This window comes from Acromyrmex echinatior, chromosome 1, assembly GCF_024713525.1.
Source record: "Acromyrmex echinatior isolate Ae372 chromosome 1, ASM2471352v2, whole genome shotgun sequence".
Taxonomy (NCBI): domain Eukaryota; kingdom Metazoa; phylum Arthropoda; class Insecta; order Hymenoptera; family Formicidae; genus Acromyrmex; species Acromyrmex echinatior.
Genome location: NC_141852.1, coordinates 6,176,854 through 6,199,715, shown reverse-complemented (window position 1 = coordinate 6,199,715; position 22,862 = coordinate 6,176,854). Strand labels below are relative to the sequence as shown.

At 35.8% G+C, this 22,862-nt stretch overlaps 5 protein-coding genes and 1 long non-coding RNA gene across 7 annotated transcripts; 5 read left to right on the top strand and 1 right to left on the bottom strand.

Annotated features, from left to right (window-relative positions):
- The first annotated feature begins 37 nt into the window (after nt 1-37).
- Vsp37A (Vacuolar protein sorting 37A) lies at nt 38-3,893 on the top strand. The gene is made up of 5 exons (XM_011052355.2): nt 38-279; nt 710-899; nt 1,484-1,598; nt 2,082-2,606; nt 2,941-3,893. The coding sequence occupies exons 1-5, from the start codon at nt 191-193 to the stop codon at nt 3,285-3,287; spliced, it is 1,266 nt and encodes a 421-aa protein (XP_011050657.1). The 5' UTR covers nt 38-190; the 3' UTR covers nt 3,288-3,893.
- Nucleotides 3,894-15,870, bottom strand: Plod (procollagen lysyl hydroxylase). The gene is made up of 9 exons (XM_011052354.2): nt 15,631-15,870; nt 12,361-12,592; nt 11,853-12,193; nt 10,909-11,362; nt 10,277-10,504; nt 5,934-6,255; nt 5,757-5,861; nt 5,513-5,659; nt 3,894-4,830 (listed from the first exon to the last, which is right to left on the bottom strand). Exons 1-9 carry the CDS (start codon nt 15,728-15,730, stop codon nt 4,546-4,548), a joined length of 2,214 nt encoding a protein of 737 aa, XP_011050656.1. The 5' UTR covers nt 15,731-15,870; the 3' UTR covers nt 3,894-4,545.
- Nucleotides 6,460-7,904, top strand: LOC105143836 (immunoglobulin domain-containing protein oig-4). Of its 2 annotated transcripts, none has more exons than XM_011052350.2 (4): nt 6,460-6,619; nt 6,926-7,113; nt 7,189-7,338; nt 7,458-7,904. In XM_011052350.2, the coding sequence occupies exons 2-4, from the start codon at nt 6,931-6,933 to the stop codon at nt 7,614-7,616; spliced, it is 492 nt and encodes a 163-aa protein (XP_011050652.1). In that variant the 5' UTR covers nt 6,460-6,619; nt 6,926-6,930; the 3' UTR covers nt 7,617-7,904. The 2 variants fall into 2 exon arrangements, with proteins under 2 accessions (XP_011050652.1, XP_087268038.1); XM_087411912.1 differs by having other exon boundaries at nt 6,470-6,619; nt 6,910-7,113.
- On the top strand, nt 8,552-10,263 carry LOC105143837 (immunoglobulin domain-containing protein oig-4). Its single transcript, XM_011052352.2, has 4 exons — nt 8,552-8,711; nt 8,938-9,120; nt 9,503-9,652; nt 9,798-10,263. The coding sequence occupies exons 2-4, from the start codon at nt 8,944-8,946 to the stop codon at nt 9,954-9,956; spliced, it is 486 nt and encodes a 161-aa protein (XP_011050654.1). The 5' UTR covers nt 8,552-8,711; nt 8,938-8,943; the 3' UTR covers nt 9,957-10,263.
- On the top strand, nt 12,599-14,368 carry LOC105143838 (uncharacterized). Its single transcript, XR_845803.2, has 2 exons — nt 12,599-13,275; nt 14,250-14,368. It is a non-coding gene; the product is annotated as an uncharacterized LOC105143838 (long non-coding RNA).
- A 4,127-nt stretch (nt 15,871-19,997) lies between the features above and the next one.
- Gbeta76C (guanine nucleotide-binding protein subunit beta-2) lies at nt 19,998-22,825 on the top strand. Its single transcript, XM_011052348.2, has 6 exons — nt 19,998-20,398; nt 20,664-20,809; nt 21,250-21,549; nt 22,027-22,228; nt 22,319-22,535; nt 22,621-22,825. The coding sequence occupies exons 1-6, from the start codon at nt 20,330-20,332 to the stop codon at nt 22,725-22,727; spliced, it is 1,041 nt and encodes a 346-aa protein (XP_011050650.1). The 5' UTR covers nt 19,998-20,329; the 3' UTR covers nt 22,728-22,825.
- The last annotated feature ends 37 nt before the right edge of the window (nt 22,826-22,862 follow it).

Sequence of the window (22,862 nt, the reverse complement as noted above, 5' to 3'; positions counted from 1 at the left end):
CAGTGGCGCCGTTTGACAGCGCAACTAGTAACCGAACTGAAGCGAGCTTCGTATTCTCGCTCAGGCTCAGACTCTTCTGTCCTTCTACGTGAAGTGTGACGAGGTTAAAACAGCTGTTCTGCTGGATGGTCGCGTTGACAGGAACGACGATCAAGCGGATGAGAGATCTATCGGAAATCCAGGCACTTAAATGATATCGCGAATATTCCGTGGGGAAATCGAGAATATCGCGGTTAAACGCAAACGGCAAATCGACACTCTGAAAATCTTTAACGACAAGTAAGGGTGAATTCTCGTCATCGTCGTCGTCGCAGGAGCTCCTCTTCCCCCCCTCCTCTCCCCCCGTTGTAACCTCTCTCATTAACCTCACTTGAGCCATATTATCGTCGATATTATGCTCGGTATTGTCCTACGAATGGCTACCTATATTGCGAAAACAATTAGATTGCTCGTTTCGCTGTAGCGCTGTGTTCTCTCGATGCAATCGGAAATGGTCACGAGTTCCTCCCATTATGACAGTAGCAATCGCTTCCAAGATTTTTTTCCTGGAAATGGCATTTGCGTCATTGTCTTACATCTCGCAAATGACATTTTGAATGCTAAGCTAATAACATTAAGATTAATGCTGGCTCAAGGTCACAATTGGTCTCGTAGATTTTTACTGGCCGCAAGTGTCTGCGGGAAGTATAATGCAATAAATGTCTTGCAGTGTGATAGAACTCAGAGAAAATGTGGACTATCAGGTGGAATTTCAAGCTGGCGAAAGACGAATGGCTATTATGGTTTCCCTGTCGCCAAATTTTCCATTGGAGAAGCCAGTACTTAGAGTTTCCCCACCGATAAGCCATCCCTGGTGTAATGAGCATAGTGAAATTACCAGTGCACCAGGATTACTCAATGTAAGCGGAGAAATTTATATAGAAAACTTATGGTACAAAAATATATAAATAATATAATTAAAGGACTATGAATTAAGTTAAGTTTTAATGTTAGTTAAATAATAAACACTAAGTTACAAACAAGTCATAATGAAGTGTTAAGAAAAAGAGATATAATATATATTAAACTTATTACTTATATCCTTATATGACACACTTATATCATTTTTTATAACACTTCTATCATTTATTATGACTTTGTAATTAGCATTTGTAATTATTTGTAATTTAAGATCTATTCTTTTTCATTAAACTTCTTACATGATCTATCATTTTCCTTTTTCTTTTTACGTTAAAGAGAAAAAGAGAAAAGATGAATTATGCACGAGAAGTTCAGCTAAAAAGAATAGACAGATTTCATTGATTGCATTTAATATTTTAATCCTTTAATTTGATTGTTTAATTTTAATCTAATAGACCTTTAATAAGTTAATTCAATAAAAATATGTATTATATACATATATTATTCTTTATGTTTCATTTATGTATTTTATTTCAATGTCTTTTGTATATTTGAGATAATAAATCTCTTGTTATTACGGCAGTTTTCAGTACACAGTGATCTCGGTCGGGTCGTCCAAGCTATTATCAGAGAATTCAGCAAGAATCCGCCACAGTTGTTAGAGGATATTTCACCTGGTTCTAGTAAATCTCATCCAGGTATCGCTATTTCACCTGTTCTGTTATGCATCGATATAATGAAATACTTTAACATGCAACAATTATTTTATTTACTTTATATTTATATTACATTTAAAAATAAAATGTGTTTATATGTTTGACATAATGTTTGTCACTTTTATTAGATTATTCTATTGTTGAGTAAAGTTGACATGATCTTCTAATTTTTATTCTTCTTTTTTATATTTTTTAATTATCATTCAATTTTGTATTCACACATATGGCTATATTTTAAACATTATGATTTATTTATTTTGATTTGGCTGAAGAAAACTCAATAAATCAAAATTGTCCCATCACGATTTATTTTAAAATAAAACTTGTTTATTTTTATTCGACATCTTTTTATCGCTCATCTTGACTTTCTTTCTTGTAATTACTTTATTTCTTGTAATTACTTTATGTAAAAACGATTTTATATTTTTCTATATTCATTGAAATACTTTTTATGTGTTATTACAGATCTGCAAGGAAGGAACTCGCCGTCTTACTCGCTTCAGCAGTATCCTGTCGAAATTCCATCGACGTCATTCAATTCATATTATAAGACGCAGTTTCCACATCTGTCGTCCTCCAATGCGAACACGTGCATTTATAATTACAACTATACAAACTCCGGTCACACGTATGTCTCGACTTCGAAATCATTCGGCAGTACATCGCATCACTCACCGTATCTTACGAATTCGAGGAGCAGTGCGCTTCAAAATTCTACGCCCACGCGGTATACCTCAGATCAGCACAGCACGCCTTACCTAAATTCGCATTATGCGAATGCGAACTATCAGCAGCTGTTGCCGAATCAATCGCAGACGAAAGCGCCGCAAAGCATAATATTTCCCGAATTAAACAATTTAACTAATGAGGAATTAAAGAGGCTCAGCGAAGATGACGATAAGCTGGATGACTTTCTGGAAAAACATTCCCAAATTAAAGATATAAATGCAGCGATCGAAGATGCTATGGATTGGGTTGAAAAAACTGCCGGTAAGAACAGAAATATAAATATCTTTACTATTGAAATGTTAAAATCGCAGAAAAACTTCTGTCATTTCTATTAATCCTATCTAAACTTGCGAGGAAAGTTAAAATTTAAAGTTAAACGCTTCCCCTTCATTATTTCGTTGAGACAAAAAGAGAAAACAAAAACAATAGATGTTAGAACTTAGTCTATTGACTGGCTGCTCTAATATCTATCCTTTTTCTGTCTCACTCAATGAGACGGAGAACGTTTAACTCACAAGCTAAGTTTTGGACAGACCTGCAGTTTAATCTTTATCTATTTAATTGCTTATTAATAAATTTGTATCTCTTCTCGTAGAAGCTAATGCAGCCAAAGAACCCGAACTGAAGCAGCTGCAAGTTGATGTAGCAGATAAGGTGAAAACAGTGGCAGCACTGAAAGCTAGATATGACCATCTCATACAACGATACAATAAATTATCCGAGGTTTTTACGCCGGATCACATAAAAGAATGTTTGAGACAAGCAGCAGACGAGAGCCACGAAGAGAGTGAGCAGATTGCCGAAGATTTTCTCAACCGGAAGATCGACGTCGAGCGTTTTCTCAGCACGTACATAGAGTGCCGGAAGCTGGGTCAAGCTAGGCGAACCAAGGAAGAGAAACTGGCGCATCAGTTGAATGAATTGAAACGAGCTGGTTTCTGAAATGAATATAATATATATAACCATTTTTTTCTATGAAGCGAACAAAAACTGTAAATAAGACTTAGTTAAATTAAACGTTATTGTGAATTTAAGTTTATAGCATTCGTGATTACCAGATATCTGATGTGGCTAGAAGATTTGACAGAAGATTTGGTGGAAACGTATTTTGCATAAACATATTACATTTAATTCGCTTTTTACTTACGCTGCATTTTAAATTATTTTAAACCGCATAGCATTCTAGAATTGATAGATATATACATACACATACAAGTGGCGCTAAATGCATGTGGTTGAAAACCGAGAGTGCTTTAAGATTAACTTTTGATGGAATACATTACACATTATATTCCGGACAATTTAATAAGATAAAAAAAGCAATATAATGAATGGTTAAAAGAATTAAATCCGCGTTAAAATCCGTGTAACAAGTTCAATTGAATTCAAGTATGAGTACTTATTTCATAGTGAAAATAACAATGGCTTTAATTATATTAGTTTTGCACAAGTGACATGTGTACTGTCGCGATTAATTCTGGCACAGAGGTACGTTTTTTACTCTGTAAATAAATGTGCAGGGATGTAATTAAAATCAATTTTTGAAAATTTGCTATTCGGTGACGTTATTTTTAATTATTTATCCTATTAATGTTCCTAATATTGTAACATATTGAAAAATTATATAATAGATATATGATAGAAAATGGAAAACAAAAATGTTGAACTTGAAGAGATTTAAAATCCTTTTCCTTTCGGCTAAAAAATAGCTGAAAAATATTAACATGATTAATATGATATTCATTATATTTGATAACATTTATTATTATAAATTTTATTATTAATTTCTATTTATGTATACTGAAAGAACTGGTCATTCAGATGTCAATGAATATTGCACAATATACATATTCCAGTTTTATCATCTCTCATAAATTGGCAATATTGCTAACTATGAAAAACACGAGTATGCATTTTCAGAGTATAAAAATAATACATTGATTTTATATGTATATATACATATACATATATATATATATATATATATATATATATAAGCAGCTTTCACACATCTGTTAAATGCACTATTCAGTCCATCAGTAGCAATTGACGTCGACAACAATAATGAACACGTAGAAATTACGATTCTTTTTGATACCGCGCGCTAGCTTTCTCTTCTTTTGATACTTTTCATTCTTGATACAGTGGCAGTACATTTTTTAATAATGATTACAGTTTATAGATTCACAGTAGGATTCTATCACGGATCTACGAAAGAGATCATGATGTAACGTGTGCCCGCAGTCACTAGCAATCCCTCGTGATAGTGCGTCAGTCTTCCAGGATGCATCAGCATCCAGCCTGGCTTCGTGTCGGTAACCGAGCAATTGTATCGGATGAACCTGCATCCACCGCCTTCATAATCCACTCCCGCTTGATTCAGGGCGATGTTGATGGTATAGGTCGAAGAATCATGATGCGGCCTCAAGGATGATTGCTCGTCCGGGCGATATCTCACAACGAAATTCATGAGGGACCGTGGTGGCTGCCGACATAAAATTAATATAACATATGGTTCTAAGTAAAATGATTTACAGCAACTTTGATTGATACATTTCCCAAGCACAGAACAAAAAGCATGACATCAAAACTGTGTCAAAATGACTCCAAAATGATTATTAAAAATATATTTTTTATTAGTCATGATTTATTTTAACGTTATTTTGATGTTATTGTGACCTGTTGTTCTGTTTGGGTTCTCAAATAACATGCACAGCGGTGTAAAATCGACATAAATTTCAGTGAAACTTTCATCAAATCTCAGTTAAAATATCAATCGAATGTTACTTAGGGGAGGGAAGGGTCTTAAGTTATTATTGTTCCTTAATTCAAAAATCTACATACATATAATACAGAGATCCCAATCACTTGCTACGAAGCGGTACAACCTAGCTAATTAAACCGTGTGCGTTTAGCGAGTGCATGTACCATTGTGAGATCTGTGCGAATTAAGATCCCTTCCATATACCCAAATTTCAAAATCTTACGTAGTCATTATATCCTGTAAAGACATGTTCTTGCAAGGGATTGACATAATCTTTTAGAAACTTTAACCAGGCGTCCTGGAGACCGACTTGATTCATGTGAATATCACGGGTTGGTACCGCTTCGTATCCGGATTCCAGTCGAGGATCCTAAAAAGATCAGTGAATATAAATAAATCTTACATCGTGAAAGTAGCCAGTGAAGATGAACTCCTGCAACGGCCTAACGTATTCTTTCAAGAAATACAACCATTGTTGATCGTACTGAACTTGGTTCATGTGAATATCGCGGGTTGGTACGTTTTCGTAGCCACCCGACAATCGTGGATCCTGCCAAGAAAGTAAATCGCACAGTACTAGAATTCTAATAACATTATTAAGCTAATTGACGATAAAAGACTCATAAGGAATATTTCTCTCAACTTACGTGATTAGTTCCATCCGACCATTGTCCAAAAGTCTCAACGATTCCTACGAGCTCCTTGGTGAACCTGAGATTAACAATGGGAAACCAATAGACGTCCGGACATGGCTGCAAAAAAATCAAGTTGAACAGGAAGTAGATAATAATTAAGAGAAATTCTTTACGGCTAATCATCTTTACCTGTATCGGCTTGTTGTCGGGATTAAAATTCTCACTGTAATTCGAATGAATGTATCTTTTCTCCCAATCCAGCTTATTTTCTATGATCTGGTATATGTCCGGATAGGTGAGTCGGATGTCGTAGGTATCGGGATCGACGAGATGGCCAAACTCGAGTCGGTTATTGACGTACATAAACAGGCCCCGCTGTCGATTTCCATGGGCGAATGCCATCTCCGTGTCCAGGTCGCCAGCCTCGTAGGTTGGCCGGGTCGCCTTGTTTGCTATAATCGTTGCGTTGATCAAGTAGCAGTTACTGACGAATGGCACGTTCCACAGTCCCCTGAAACAGGCATCAACGTGATTCGGCAAATTGCATATCAGAGGAGCGCTTCGGAGAAGGCGTACAACGAGCGCAACTAGCAGAGAGTACTTGTTTGCCCCACGGCTGGGCACGATGGCATTTGTTTTCCGGAGGTCGTCGCTTAAGTGTTTTGTAAGGTGATCGCAGTGGTAGCCGCGATTGGCCGTTGAACATACTTGGCAATGAGTTATGCATAATTATCCAATTGAGATTCATAACTCAGTACATCAGCGTGTGACTGCGCGCGTCGCCTCGTGGTTTCATTCGTATTTTAGGTGGTAGGACCTAGCGGATCCGTAATACGCTCGTGCCAGAGATCAGCCAAGTCCTCCGTATCTTCCTGGTAAGAATAGCGAAATGCTCTTTGTGCACATTGATGAATTGCGTTGCGCTGCGATTACATTGTAAATTGGCACATTATTACCTGCGGAACGCGATTCATTGATCTCATCATCGAATTTCTCACGACCGCGAATCGATATAACATTATAATGTAATATATATACATATAAAAAGAGTAGTGGGTAATACTATATAATAGTGATAAATGAGTTCGCGATAAGGTATATAAAGTGCTCGTGACAAGGCCCGCGTGCGTTGTTGGTTACTCTTCAGTCGTCTAAGTTTCTCTAGTTCATTCTGGTTATAGATCAAATGACGAGATGCCGGCTGCTCTATTTGCTTCTATTAGCGGCCCTAATGATAAGCACAGAGGCGGCGAAGGGCGGCGGTGGTAGAGGGAGAGGCCGCGGCCGAGGAAGACTGTTCGGCTCGCGAATGCACATCCTGATACCTAATCGAAATCCTGCGAGTACGCACTATTATGAGAACAAGGATGTGAGTTGACGATGGATGTGTATCTTGTGTATCTGTGCCACGATCTAGTGATACCATTTCTCGGGTCTTTCGCAGGGTGCCAAGATCGTGAAGGCATCCCACTTCGAGCTGGACTACATGCTGGGCAGAAAGATTACGTTCTTCTGCATGGCGATCGGTGTCCCAAGACCGGAGATCACCTGGTTGAAAGACGGGATCGAGCTGTACCATCATAAATTCTTTCAGGTAAGCTAATCCACAATTAAGATCTGGGACTGGTCTTCCCTAAAAGAAGTCCACTGTTAAAGATGGAAAATTGGTTTCTCGGATAATCGCGAGAATCTGGAGATCGTTTGAATTGCCAGGTGCACGAGTGGCCTGTTGGTAATGACACGATAAAGTCGAAAATGGAGATCGATCCTGCGACGCAGAAGGACGCCGGATATTACGAGTGCCAGGCGGACAATCAGTATGCCGTCGATCGCAGAGGCTTTAGAACGGATTACGTCATGATCTCGTATTGAACGTTTTCCCTGATGGATAGCTCTGCGATTGCCATAGTATTAGAACAACTAATATCCTGTGTGAAAATAGATATAGACAGTTTGTTATTGATTTGTTACATGATAGATTTTTATTTGATAAGCAGTTAGTTTAGTTTATATACTTGATAAAGCTCTGATCCAAATTAATAAGGAAGACAACCCATTAAACTAGTAACAACATCAATTATAATTTTACATTCAATAATATAAATATTACGTATTTGTTACATAACAGTTACGTTGTTGAGTACAAAATTTTAACACTGATGTTATGTTATTGTTAGTGCTTTTCTACCCTCCCCAGAAGGCGGTCGTGATATTTAAGAAATTAATCCAACTTTCTACGTGGCGTCAGCGACGTAAAAATTAAGGTCATAACAATTTATCTTTTTCCTTCTGATATGAACAAAACGGACCTCTTTTGGATCATCAACGGACGTGCGAAGGTACGAAAACAAATCCAATGGTTCCCCCCAATTCGTTAAAGCATGATTGACTGTTATAAGGGGATATGTGACGCGAGGAATATATCGAAAATGGTCCATCACTGCAAATTTAACAAGGCAATTGCAATGCGCGACAGTGGCATGGAAGGGCGTACTTCGCTACGTCGCCACCAATGACTGCGACAATTTGTAGCACAGTGTGAAATAAACAATCTGCATGAATATTATACGAACGCTGTGTATAATAATTACAGTTATTTCTCCTCTATACAGCTTCCATTTTCCGGTTTTAATTCTTGAATTTGAATACGCGTGACGTATTGTTGCAAATTTTAATTAAGACGCGTCGCAGACAACTAATTTAAAAGTCACTTGCAATTGTACCGGAAATCTGAGTCATCCGGAAGGAATGGACAAATGGTTAAATTAATGGATAAGCGCTCTGCATATTTGATAGGAATTGATGGCGATCATGTAGTGCAAAGGAATAACCGCTGTGCATATAGCCCGACATACATTATCTGCATATAAGTCTGTAATAGATGCGAGAGGACACTAGGGGAGTAATGAGTAGGTGACTGTCAGTTACATCGGAGTTCCGTGTGATCTACGAACGCTACAACGTACAGTGAGTATCCTCAGTCTATCTCCGCTGCAATAAATAATAACATCAGGCGACAATTTTAGCATCTTCCGCGTCTTTCTATAATCTCATAATAACAAGATTTTAATCTCGATTTGTGTTAATTGCGGATCATTTCGATCCAAAATCAAGGCAACATACGAGCAACATACGAATCTGTAAATTTGAAAAATCGCGTAAGGTATTATGTGTAATGTTCCACTCTTATTAGATTATCATGTCACGCTCCATGCTGTTGCTAATCCTGCTGGGTATATTATTGCTCAATTGTCAAGAGATACTTGGTAGAAGAGGACGAGGAAGAAGCAGGAGCAAGTCCCGTGTGCAAATCGGATTGCCCATTACCGGAAAGTATCGCGATCCGGAAAGCGATCAGTATTACAACAATAATAACGTACGTAAAAAAAGCGATTGCTCGAGAGGAACATTTTCGTTCTTGCACTACTCTAGGGTTTATCAATTCAGAGAAAAACATAATGACAATAACGACAATAACAATTATATAAATGACAATTATATAAGTTTTATATTATGTGGAATTAATATACATAATGTAGTTAAATAAATTATTTTATAGTTGAATAATTACAAGATAATTTATTCAACTATGCATATTAATTCTGATATAAAACTTAAATAAATTGTTATTTATATGATTACTATCATTGTCTCTTTTTTTAAATGCAATGCAATAAGAAAGAAATCATTGTCTCAATTTAATCTAAAGTTTCAATGTAACTTTCTCACTAGTTATTATCACTAGTAATTTCTTTTAGGGAGCCAAGATACTTCTAGCGTCGCATTTCGATCTAGAGTACGTCCTGGGACACAAAATAGCTTTCCTCTGCGTTGCTCGTGGCAATCCACGTCCGCATGTTACGTGGTTCAAGGATGGCGCCGAGATTTACACGCATCACTATCTACATGTGAATATATGCACATTTTCAATGTAAAAAGCAACAATATAAAATTATTAACTGCGGAACTGCAAAAAGCAGTCAATTGAGTTGCATTTACAATCAATAGTGGCTTGATATTTGATCATTACTAACGACATTTCATTCTCTGCAGATACACGAGTGGCAAGTCGGTCCTGACAAAGTGAAATCGAAACTCGAGATCGATCCTGCTACTCAAATGGATGCGGGGGTCTACGAGTGCACGGCGGATAATATGTACAGCATCGATCGAAGGTCTTTCAAGACTGACTTCTCCATCGCTTTCGATTAGTGCGAGTGTATGGCAGATCGCAAACAAACACGTACAATTAGATAAGAAAACATATAAAGCCCAGGTAACACGTAAACTTTTTACGATAGACCCTAAAAAAAAAAAAAAAAGATTTAGAACGATATTGTACGACTTCCAGAAGGAGACTAAAATTGTCTTAATCCGGAATGCGAGAAATTGTTCTCGATTTTATCGAAGCGCAGCGTTGAAATCGGCGTCTATCTAGAATAATAATAATCGACGCTTCCTTTTCTTTATGCGTACATATTGTAGTTCAAGCGAAAAATATAGAAGATTGATATTTGTATGTTTCGCTTTACCTGCGTTCATTTTTTATTATCTCCATGTAATCGAAGCTCCGTGCGTAAAATCCATCATCCGTTATGGCGCCCCAGAAATTGCTCCACGCTTTAAATGGACGTATGAGCAAGGGCGCGACGATCCCTCTCTGTTGTTCCACCAGTAACTTCAACGTATGCTCATTGTCCAGATGCGCAACTGCGTCGATCGACAGATATCCGGAACACTCCTTCAATAAGCAATGCTCCCTGAAACAGATCGTTTTTTAGCATTCCTATAAATGTCACGCGTTCCTTCGTTCTAATGTTAAATAGTGTAATACGTCTCAAATCTTTAAATCACAGACTTTTATGTATTATGGACCGTATTTTATACCGAATCTTTATAATAAACTCATATCGTTATATTTAGTAGTTTTTGAATAAAAATCTAATTTTATTACGTATGCAACATGTTATAGCCATTTTCCAATATTTTTGTTTAAAATTATAAAATTATCTTTTATTTATTTAGATTAAATCACATATTCTTACTGCATATTATCCTTCAGTAAATATAGCTACCAACTTCACATTTTACCTTCAAATTTACTAGATGTAAGCGGGTATAAAAGTCTGTGCTTTATATTCGTAGAGTTATGAGTTCTGCTTACATTGCCAACTTCCTCGCGTCAACTTCGCTGACATCGTCGCTCGGCAATATTCGCTTCGCGCTCAGATATTCCTGGCCAATCTTCTCAAAGAAATCATCCACCACGTCTTCGTGATAGGGAACATTGTTGTGAATAAACAGATGTAACTTCGACTTTGGATAGTATTGACGATAGATAGCTCGGAAGAATTCTTCTAGAAACGGCGTAGGACGCTCGATAAAAATGGCTATTAAAATAACCGGATATGTTTTCGATTTGATCTTGTCGAGTTCAATGGTTTGGTCCCAGCATGCCAAACACCCCTCATCCGGCGTCCAAGCGCGGGCCAGATAATTGCCTAAGGAATTTAAGACCAGCTTGCTGGGTCCGTTGCCATGAAGCACCAAGGGCACTGTGTTGTAAACGATGTTTTGAAGATAAGCCTCTTCTCCCTTGAATCTGAGCTCTACATCGGCTGTAAAAGACAATAATGATGATAACTATCCAGTCAGCAAAATGTTAGCAATTGCTTATAGATTGCTGACAAATTCAATCAAAAATATTAACAAATTGGCGTTAACTGTGTTTGCTTATGTTTTGCCGACAAAGTTTGCTGACATAATATGAGGGGAAATTGTCGGCAAACCCAAAGATCTCCAAAACAGTTTCTACATAAACCAAGCAAAACTTTCGCCAGTTTTAGTTTTTGTAGTCAATTTGCAGCAAATTGTCAGCTGTCAACAAGCTTGCAGAGTTTTTGCTGACAATTTATTCTCATATTACGTGAGTAGATTTTTGTTGTATATCTGTCACTAACATCGAATGATATAACAGAATGTGAATCAAATTTGATCGACAAAATTTGTAGCAAACATCTGACAAAATTTATTTTTGATATATTTGATTGAATAAAATACAATTACTGTATATCGACGCTCTTTGTTGCGTATTCCGCTTGCTCTTACCTACCGCACCGTAGAGATTCTGAAATATCTCAGATTTGTGATCTAGCTTGATCTTGTACCGTAACCTAAGCTCATCTTGCAGATATACGGTCGTGTAGAATAACTGATCATCGTCTTCATCCTTGATAACAGCGGTCTCTAAGATCTTATACACATCAGACGCATAACCGATGAAACCACCGGAATTCAAGTATCGTTTGCCCCTTGATACGGGCGGATACTGAGTTGCCAGAGATTTATCCGGCCAGCAATACGCCTCCGCGGAAAATAAGACTCGAGCGTCGGTATCCAGGAAACGCTCGACGATGATGGATAGATCGCCAAGAAATATAACGTCATAGCTAAAAGCAGGAAATATATACATTATAAAATATCTTCTCTGCAGTAACAGAATAGTTCATATGGACACTCCAGCAATAACATTGCAACTCTTATAATATTACTAGAATGTTTCAATGTTGCTACAATATTGTTGAAATATTCCATATTATCAGAAGGATGTATCTACCTATCAGTGAACAAAATAATCTTCTTTTCATCATTTTGATAATCCTCCAAGGCTTTTTTGAGGAGATTAATTTTGTATCCACCACCGGCATAACGCACAACGTTACCGCCTTTCCAAGGCTCGCCTAGACCAAGGACATTCAATTTATCATGAAATCCATGAATCTCGGTCGATCTCAGGTACCTTTTGAAGCCATCTGTTTCGTTGGAAGCAACGGTAAATACCAGGACATCTAAAAAATAATGTTATAATTAATTGCGAGATGAAGAATTAGAACATGATAATTGAAAACACACTTTTTAACAAAAAAAGTTACGCATAGGTCTAAACGTTGAGATCGTTTTCTTATTGATAGATATCGCTCAATATATAACATCTTTATCACAGATCTCATTGAAAAGAATTGAAAGAGTCTTGTGACATTTTGCTGTATCCGTCAACGTTTCTGAAATAATGACTTTTTATCTAAATTTGTGTGTAACTTCTTTTGTCAAAGAGTATACAACATACAGAAATTGTTATAGCTTTACAAAAATTTTTTCTTTGTCTTGTTAAAGAGCTTAAATTCATACAGGAAAGAAGATTAAGCAGATTGATAAAGAATTATTGCGAGCGATACTCGAGGATGAACCGTCCTTTTGCATCGGGACTACGATATATCGATTCCTTCATTGTTCACTCAGCCGGTGAACTCGTTTACATTACACCAAACTCGTGATGTCATGCCGAGAAGTAGCGCCCATAACAGCCGCAGCACACACGCTGGCTGTATTGAGAGAGAACACGCGTCTCCAGCGCTTGTATTACTAAGCTGTCGATATATACTTACGCAAGCAACACGAGATATTCTTAGAACGCAGAACCCATGGAAATTTGAGGAAACGCGCTTTCAGAGCAAAAAGCTTCGTTTCAAAGGTGATTAAAGAAAAAAGAAAACTGTTAAAATAACAGCTTCCTTGGAATGATTTACAAGAAAATTGTAAAATTAAAAATGCGTACAATGTGTTAATAGCTGTGTCAGCAGAAATGCAGCTTTGCAACTATCGTAATATTTTTTAATATGATTAGTATGTATTACATTTAGATTCAGTGAGGACCTATATAGAAGCAAGACTAATCATATTAAAAAATCTTACAACAGTTACAAAGTTATTTATTCCGCTGAATGCTGTCAATGATAAGATGAAATGATCTAGTAATTATATCAATTGAAATAAACGATTAGCGTTAATTTAACGAATTATAAAACGTCGCTGAATAAAAAAATTTATAATAATTAGAGTATCTCTCGAGTCTCTGCTTGCGCGATGAGCAACGCCGGAAATGTAATGATAAGAACCGATCCAGTGGCATGCCAAAAGAACGGAATCGAATTAATTAAATTAGTTCACGTTCCATAAACGAAACGATCACGTCACGTGTTCATTATATCATTCAATCCTCATTGAGAGACTTGAATGATAAATTATATTTCTACGCATGAATCATATAGAAGACGCATTTTGTTTTAATATAACAGACGTTATTGTGTTCATGCTATTATGATAAAACTAAAGAGCAGCGTTTATAATCATTCAAGCAGCAATTAGAAGGTGATTACGCAATGAGATATATATTCGACTTGAGATCATGTGTAGATAGCCTTTGTGACCCCTTTCTTGACTGTTCTTCGACTCAACATTTATTTGCGGAAATTGTTTCCAAAAATTCAATTAATCAAACATACGACCGTTATAAAGTTAAATACAATTATACATTTAAAACTTTTGTTTCATAGCAAACAGTGCGTAAAATTTTCCAGGATTATTATGTAGTTAGCATTTTAAGCTGATGTTAGTGAAGGTAACGAGCTGTATAAAGTGTGTCTTGCAGATAAAGTATTATTTCAGGCGCGTCGCCTGGAGAAGTTAAGAAGAGCCGAACTCGTCGCCAATCGAACTGCGGTCTACGAACGTTGATTATTTCTCCACTTTCCCTTCCAAATAATAAATAAATACATATTACTCAAGTCTCATTTTCTGTCGTAAATAAGCTTGCGACTGCTTTCTTAGAAAGATCGAAGAGATGCGGTCGTGATTAAGGTAGGATTCTCCAAAAGAATTTCCATCTGAACTGACGAGTGGGTGTTTGGAACACCGGTTTTAAAAGAATAATAAAAAGAGAAGAGAGCTGTGGAAGAATCCGTCAAAGAATCCTTTGATATTGAAACTTCAATTCTCTTTTCATTATTCACTATCGTTGTAAACGATTCTGATAATATATTTTTGATAGAAAACTTCGTAACTATACATATATTCTTTTTTTATTAATAATATATTAATGAAAAATATATTTGATATATTAATAATACAAAGAGAGCTGAGGAATAATTTTGCATCCATATTGTGCACAATTGCAAGCAATAGATCTGGCTTTCTCAATTGCATTTATATCTTTTTCTTTTTCTATTTGCCTAAAAATATAATCACATTTCGAATGAAGAAAGTGTAATATAAGCGCGACAGAGATCTAATAGATCACAAATAATCATCTGAAGTTAGACTTTAAATTAAAGCTCTTTTTCATTAATGTTTCATTAATATAGACATTCTATTAAAAAACTATGAAATATAAAGTCTTCATCCATGTTATGTATAATTACAATAGATCTGATTTTTTTAAATTCTAATTTTACTTTCCTTTTTTTAATAGACTGTTACATTTCAAGTGCAAAAAATGTAATATGAGTGAAAATGTAATAAGGATAGATTGACAGTTCACATACAATCATCCAAAATTTAGATTTAGTCCAAATAAGAGCATCGAAAGAAGTTTTCTCTTATTAATTTTTCATTAATAATTCAATATACATTCTATTAAAGAGTTATGAAATAATTCATTTCTGTTGTGCACAATTGTATGCAGACAAATAAATCTGATCTCAATTGCGTCTTATCTTTCCTTTTCTTCTGTTTACCTTCAAATAACTGAAGATACACTGTTGCATTTCAAGTGAAGAAAATACATGAATGACCCAGGAACTTAATTACTCACATGCAACCTGAGTTTTATACTCAGTCCAAATAAGTACATCAGAATCTGTATCTACCTCTAGCTGTCTCCTAATTGTTAACTTTTTAAACTTTTGTTATTTTTTGACAGAATCAGCTTGCCGTGGACAGTCTCCCTGTCTTTCCTTCTCTTTCTCTCCCTCTGTATCGATCTCTCTCATGATACGCATGGAGTGCATGGATTCATCCATTCTAGTCTGAAAGGGCGATCGTGTCATACCATTAACATCGGCTGGTGTCTCGCTGACCACGTGGTACGTCAGGAAGATGTAGCACCACATGAGCCAGCATCCGATCGTCGTTCTCTTGCTGCCGAACATCTCACTGTCTCTCTTTCTCTCTCACGAGTGCACTAGCTGACAGAATCCCCGGGGTGATCTGCACCGTTCGTCGGTGACACACATCCACGTCCGTCGCTTGGCGTTGCTTGACGCCGACTGCGCACCAATACAGCAACACCAAGAGCATGGAGACCGACGGAAACCGTCCGTCGTACAGATGCAGAGCCGTAATCAGGAATTGCAGCGCCCGCAGCATATTTTCAACGTGATGGACACGCAAGGATCGTGCAGTGGTTCTCTACGTCGAATCTCGGAGAAGTTTAAAAATTCGGAGCACGTCGAGTATCTACAGGATGCTTGTCATTTTCAAGGACAACGAGAAGACCATGAGATCGTGAGGAGATTAGGAGGAGACCATAAAGAGAAGACTACATAAGGAGGATTTTGAAAATCGCAGAAAATTCTGTTAAACTCTAATTTTCTTATGGCCATTCTACAATAAGCCATTAGTCATAAATCAGAAGTTAGAAGTTGGAAATTGGCAACTGTGATTGGTCAATTTCCAGCTTCTAACTTCTGATTTATGATTAATGGCTCATTGTAGAATGCGTGTTATAGTTTTCTTATAATTTATAATGTTTTATCATAAATCATAAGAAGACTATAAGAAGACTAGAGACTGTAACAGAGTCTGGTCACGAGTGATTTTCAAAAACTTATGAGAAAGATATATATATTTTCTCCATGTATATATATATGCTATCTCACTTTAATTTTAAATTCGGTTCCACCAATGTAAGATTAATTTTAATCTCTCGGTGTTCAATTTATTTCTTATCTTTTTCTAATTTTTAGAATTAAAAGAAATAAATAGTAAGTTAAACCGAGATTAAGTTAATCTCACATTAATGGAGTCACGCGCGAACTTTGATTAAAATTTTAGAGTGAAACAGTATTTAAGTTAAAGTGAGATAGTATATATGCAGGGAAGAAATATATACTTTTCTTTCTTCTATAGGATTTTAATAAAATCATTTGTTAAAAGATAATATATAAAGATGTATAGGGCACATACGAATCAACGTAATTAAGTATAAATGTAAGAATTATAATATGATAAATTAAATGTATAAAACAATTCTATAAATAAAATCGTTTGTTGTCAGACTGTTATAAAGTTTGTAAAAAAAATATAAGAATTATAAAGAAAACCATAAGGAAATGATGAGAAAACATTTCCCTGAATGATTGGCACATGATAAACATGATTTACCGACTTTTTCGATCAATAAAATAAAAAAGATTTGTTGCTGATATTTTTTTTATTAATTTAATTTTTAATTAATGTTATAAAAAAAATCGAGCTTCGTATTCTCTCATGATCAAAATAAGTATTAATATTACTCCTCGAGATTTTGTAGTGGTTGCGAAAAGGATTGCACTTCAATATACCTACAAAAATCAATGAAGCATCCGCACATCCCTGGTGAAAAAAATCCTCAAATCTATTTTTAAGAATTTGTCGTATTTTAAATTTGTAAAAATTTCCAAAAAAAGATTAAAGAATGAATGTTTTCAGGTTTCAATTTTCTTTAGAAATTATTAGAATCCATAGAGTAGTTCGAAAAGTTCTTGGCCTGACAAAGAAAACATATTTGGAAAATTTTTTTTATTTTTCAACATAGTCCCCTTGTAAGTCAATACATTTAGACCAACAATATTCCAACTTCTTTAGATCTTTACTTAGTACAATTTTTTTAACTCTTCAAAATAAGCGTTTATCTCAGTGATGACCTCCGTATTTGAAGTGTATTTTTTTCCAGCGAGTCATTTTTTCAGATTTGGGAACAGGAAAAAATCACTGGGGGCTAAATCTGGTGAGTACGATGCGTGTGGCAGCAATTCGAAGCGCAATTTATGAAGTTTTGCTACTGCAATTGCAGAAGCAAAAAATTGTGAGCAAGTGCATTATTATGATAGAAAACCATCTTTTTCTTTGTCAAACGCGGATGTTTGGCCTTAATAAAGTATCGTTTAATTGCTCCAGCAATGCTGCATAATACTCTCCGTGTTAATAGTTTTGCCTTTTTCTATGAGCACCATCCCATACGAATCTCAAAAAACAGTCGCCATCACCTTTCCTGGGGCAGTTTTCGCCTTCTTTCTTTGGAACACTTCCACCCATTGTTTGGACTGTTTCGTCTCTGGCGTGTAATGGTGAATCCATGATTCATCCACAGTGATGAATCGTCGCAGAAAGTCGGTTGGATTGCGTTTAAACACTCTTGAGAAATTGGAATGCGTTTCTGATCGACCGTTAGCAAATGCAGTACTCATTGCGCTGAAAGCCTTTTCATGTGCAAATGTTCGTGTAAAATGTTATGAACACGATCTACTGAGATGTTACAATGTCAGCAAGCTCACGCACTTTCACTCGTCGATCATTTAACACGGCATTATGGATTTTTTTCGATGATTTCCTCAGTCGTAGCGGTTTTTGGGCATTCTGAACGTTCATCGTCATTTATGGATGAACGATCACATTTGAATTCAGCAGCCCATTTTTTTCACTGTTGAAAACGATGGTGAAGAATCTCTCAAAGTAGAATCCAGCTCGTTTTTTGTTTCCGTTGGTGTTAAACCTTTCAAAACGAAGTATTTTAACACTGCACGACATTGGATTTTATCCATTTTTCGAGAAATACCAAAATTTATTTTCTTTACTCGATGCAACAGACAATGTTCAACCGCATCTGTCTGAAACTTTTTTGGAGGCTCTCTGAAGAGGATCAAACTTAAGAAAAATCATAGCCATTTGATACTCTCGATGCTATCTCTATGTCAGGCCGAGAACTTTTCGAACTACCCTCATATATGTGTATGAAAAATTCTAGAAAAGATATGTTGATAAGATGACAAGTTATTAAAATATAGAATTTTTTACAAAGTTATAAAATATACAAAAATTTTGAAAAATTATATAAAGAATTTTTGAAAAACTTTTTTTAAGGGACGTTATACAGAAACAATCGATATTATTAGATTAAAAAAAGATTATTTATAGATTGCGCATGGAGTCTCTTTTTCCTGCATTTCTGAAGAAATAAAATTTTGCAATATTGCAATTGTAATTAACAATACAATAAATATGAGAGACAAAGTACCTGTTGTATCAAAATCTGATGTGCATTTTTTCATTGGTCTGTATCGCTCGATGACGAATGATTTGTTATCCGAGACATCTCTTTCACACGAGAGATCATTCGAGGGTACATAAACATCATGGCTTTGCTTCGTTTTACATACTCCTTCTGCATTTTCTGCTGCAAGTTGATCTCCATATAACAGTAGAACGATTGATAGCGTCAGCCTTTCCGAGATACTTCGTGTTCTCATATTGTCTAACTGTTGTTGAAAATGTTCTATCAAAACTTATTTCACAATCAGTTGCCAAAAATTCAATTGTTAGAATTGTACACCGTAACTCAACTCGTATCTACACTGAATTGAAATTATGTGAAATTATTTTACTCTAGCCAAAATAAAAATTGAAATGTAAGTCGAATATAAGGAAAGAGTGACGGAGACGTAAAAAAATCTTTCAGGAAATTATGTGTGCTTTTCAACAAGCAACACAGTGCGACACAGTAATCATGTCATCTTTAACATTGGCAAACAACAAGGATGTAATGATCCATTATGTCACATATCATTTGTATCGCTTGGAAGGCACACAAATTGAGATAACGAAATGTAGAAGAGTGTTTACACTTCTTTTTATTTTTATGTTTAACTTATTTTTAAATTATTTTTATTTTCGCCCGAGTGTGTACTACTTCACATGTCTTCAACATTATTTGACTACATATTCTGTGTTTGCTCTAATGATTTATCTGGATATATTTATAAGTAATATTTACTTTGGCTCTTCGAGCTCTGAAAAATTTGCAGATATCGCAGATAAATATCCGACACCAATCACTGTGCGATTACATCGAGTTACATTGATCAGTACCAAAGGATTCGAACATTTATAGGAGAAAGTGGGAGACTCGAAAGCGAAACCGTTGATAGTTTTTGTGGTCGAAAAGAGTGGCTAACCGTCACACCGTGTCGACGGTGTTTTGTTCGCGTGATTTCCTATTCCGGGGGAATATGCTATCATCGATCCATGAAGTTCTACAAAACGTAAATGAAACATTCCAGCCTGATCTGTCCTGTAAAGGATTTTTTATGTACATTTACATTAATATTAAATAAATAAAAATTTCATTATATTTGCAATCAACTTATTTTCCCCCTTTCCTCTTTTAATAGAACATTTCTTTTATCTCATTTTTTATCTCTTTCTTTAATTTTGTGCTTCAATTTATATATATTTTTAAAGAAAAAATATATATTGCAGATATTCTTTGAAAAGCGTTATCGTGTATGTAAGGTAATTAAGTTACGTGAACGAGACGAGCTAATGCCCAACAAATCGAATTAACTAGCGACCTAATATGATTACTGGGGCAGCGGGGTAGACAATCCTGAGGCTTCTTTTGTGTATTGTCGGCAGTTTTCACATGTCGAACGTCGGTGACGTTTGATTTCCATATTTTTCTGGGCGCTGATAAAGCACGAAGAAAGATAAAAATGGGCAAAGAAGACGCCGAGACTGTAGTCTTGAAGAAAGAACTGGAAGCTCTCATCAACAAGTGCAAGGTTTAAACGTTTTACTGTATAATCGAGGAATTAATTCATTAATATTTCACACAATTGCAATTTTAATTATGAGAAATTTAATTATGGAATTGATGATTGGTCAATGTGATAATTCTCATTCCAAAACAAGCTGGAATTATGTATATTGGCCAGCGATTATGTATAATTCCTTAATTAATAAAATTTCTTGTAACATATGTAAATATATGAAGTTATTCGACAGAGATATCTTTACTCATTCTGTCAGTTTTATTTGCTTCATTAGGAAGAACAAAAGAAGCAACAGGATACAACATTGGAACAAGCGTGCGGTGGGGTGGCGGATGCTCCGAAAGTTAGATTGTCAACTAAGAAGATGTTGAAGGGACACATTAATAAAGTCAATTCAGTACACTATAGTGGCGATAGTCGGTCAGTTTTAACATTAGTTTTCATAATTCTTCGATTCGTTATGTTGAAATGTTTTTACTGTCGAAATGTCTTTACTTCTTTAAGAACGCTTTCGCTTTAAATCTTAATGTATCATTAGACAATTTATCGTATCTTAAAAATCTTTTAGTTCTGTTCTGGAATAGATGCAATAAGCCTGTAACTTTTGCCTCTAAATTCTGAACTATGATATTAATTTGCTCTAAACTCTGAACTTTATAGATATCTGGCCAGTTTGTTTAAAGCTGAGGAATTACTTCTTGATGATCATTGGAAATACTTCTTGCAAAAAAGCATTTCCGAAAATAGAAAATGTCACAATTTAGAACTCAGAATAAAAGGCTTACTACACCCATTGTCAAATCAGGAGACTGAGAATAATGGAATAACATTTATAAATTGATCTACGTTTTACGTTGTAGACATTGTGTGACTGGATCGTTGGATGGAAAGCTAATTATCTGGGACACGTGGACTGGCAATAAGGTGCAGGTCATCCCGTTGCGTTCGGCCTGGGTGATGTCGGTAGCTTTCGCACCGTCCGGCAATTTCGTTGCATGCGGTGGTATGGACAACATGTGCACCGTTTACGACGTGAACAATCGCGACGCTACAGGATCTGCCAAAATCGTGAGGGAGCTTCTGGGTTACGAGGGCTTCCTGTCGTCTTGCAGATTTCTTGACGACAAGAAAATCATCACTGGATCCGGCGACATGAAAATGTAATTACGTAATTTAAAGATAAAATGATAACTCAGTAAAAGATAATATGATAACCCAGTAAAAAACACCAACTAACAGTAACATAATAAAAATAATAATAATTACAATGCAAAAAAGGCTATAGGAATCAATGGTTATAAAATAGTGATAATTTTTAATAATGATCAAATATAATATCTGATACATATCTTGTAAGTTCAAGGTTTATATATGTATCAGATATTATATTTGATCATTATTAAAAATTATCGTTTATAACTAGATATTAGATCTTTAAATTTTTGTCATTGTTAATTAACAGTAACATAATATCAATGTTATAATTTCCTACTCAAAAATATAATGTAACACATGTTGACAATACATAACAATTACATTGTTAAGTGTGAAATTATAATTGATGTTATGTTACTGTTAATTGGTGTTTACTGTGAAATTAATTTCCTGAGTAATTATCGGCGGTACTTTCACACTAGTTGTATATGGGACCTTGAGGCAAACAAAAAAACAACGGACTTCGAGGCACACTCGGGCGACGTGGTGAGCATCAGTTTGTCCCCCGACGGTAACACTTACGTCACCGGCTCGGTCGACAAAACCTGCAAATTGTGGGATTTACGAGAAGAGAAAGCCAAGCAAACGTTCTTCGGTCACGAAGCTGACGTAAATTCTGTCTGCGTGAGTGTTTAGTATTTCGCGTGATACTTTTCAGATTAGTTGCGGATTTAAGGATACTGCAATATTGTATCCATTACTTTGTTCTATCAGTATCATCCTTCCGGACAAGGTTTTGTAACAGCGTCCGAAGACAAGACCGCGAGACTATGGGACTTCAGATCTGATCAGCAATTAACTACCTTTAAACCACCGAACTCGAATCCCGGGTTTACATCTTGCGGTCTGTCTCTGAGCGGCAGATTTATATTTTGCGGTAGCGATGACAATTCCATTCACATATGGGATACGTTGAAGAATCAACACAACGGTAAGTTCATCTATCATCAGGAAGAAAATTGTTATTATGAAAGATAATTATGTCAGTAAAAGATTTTTTCTTCTCTTCTTTCAAGGTATCTTATCTGGTCATGAGAACAGAGTGACATCACTTTGTGTCTCTGGTAATGGAATGGCAGTGGCCAGCTGCTCTTGGGATCAGAATGTCCGAATTTGGGTGTGAATACATACAACATTTAATACATTTAAGAGCTGTCTGAAGCAATTGATGAGAGAATACTGGGCGAGATATATTATCACAAATATATTGATTATATAAAGCCTACTGATTTTTCTTGCACGAAACCTGCGAATAATC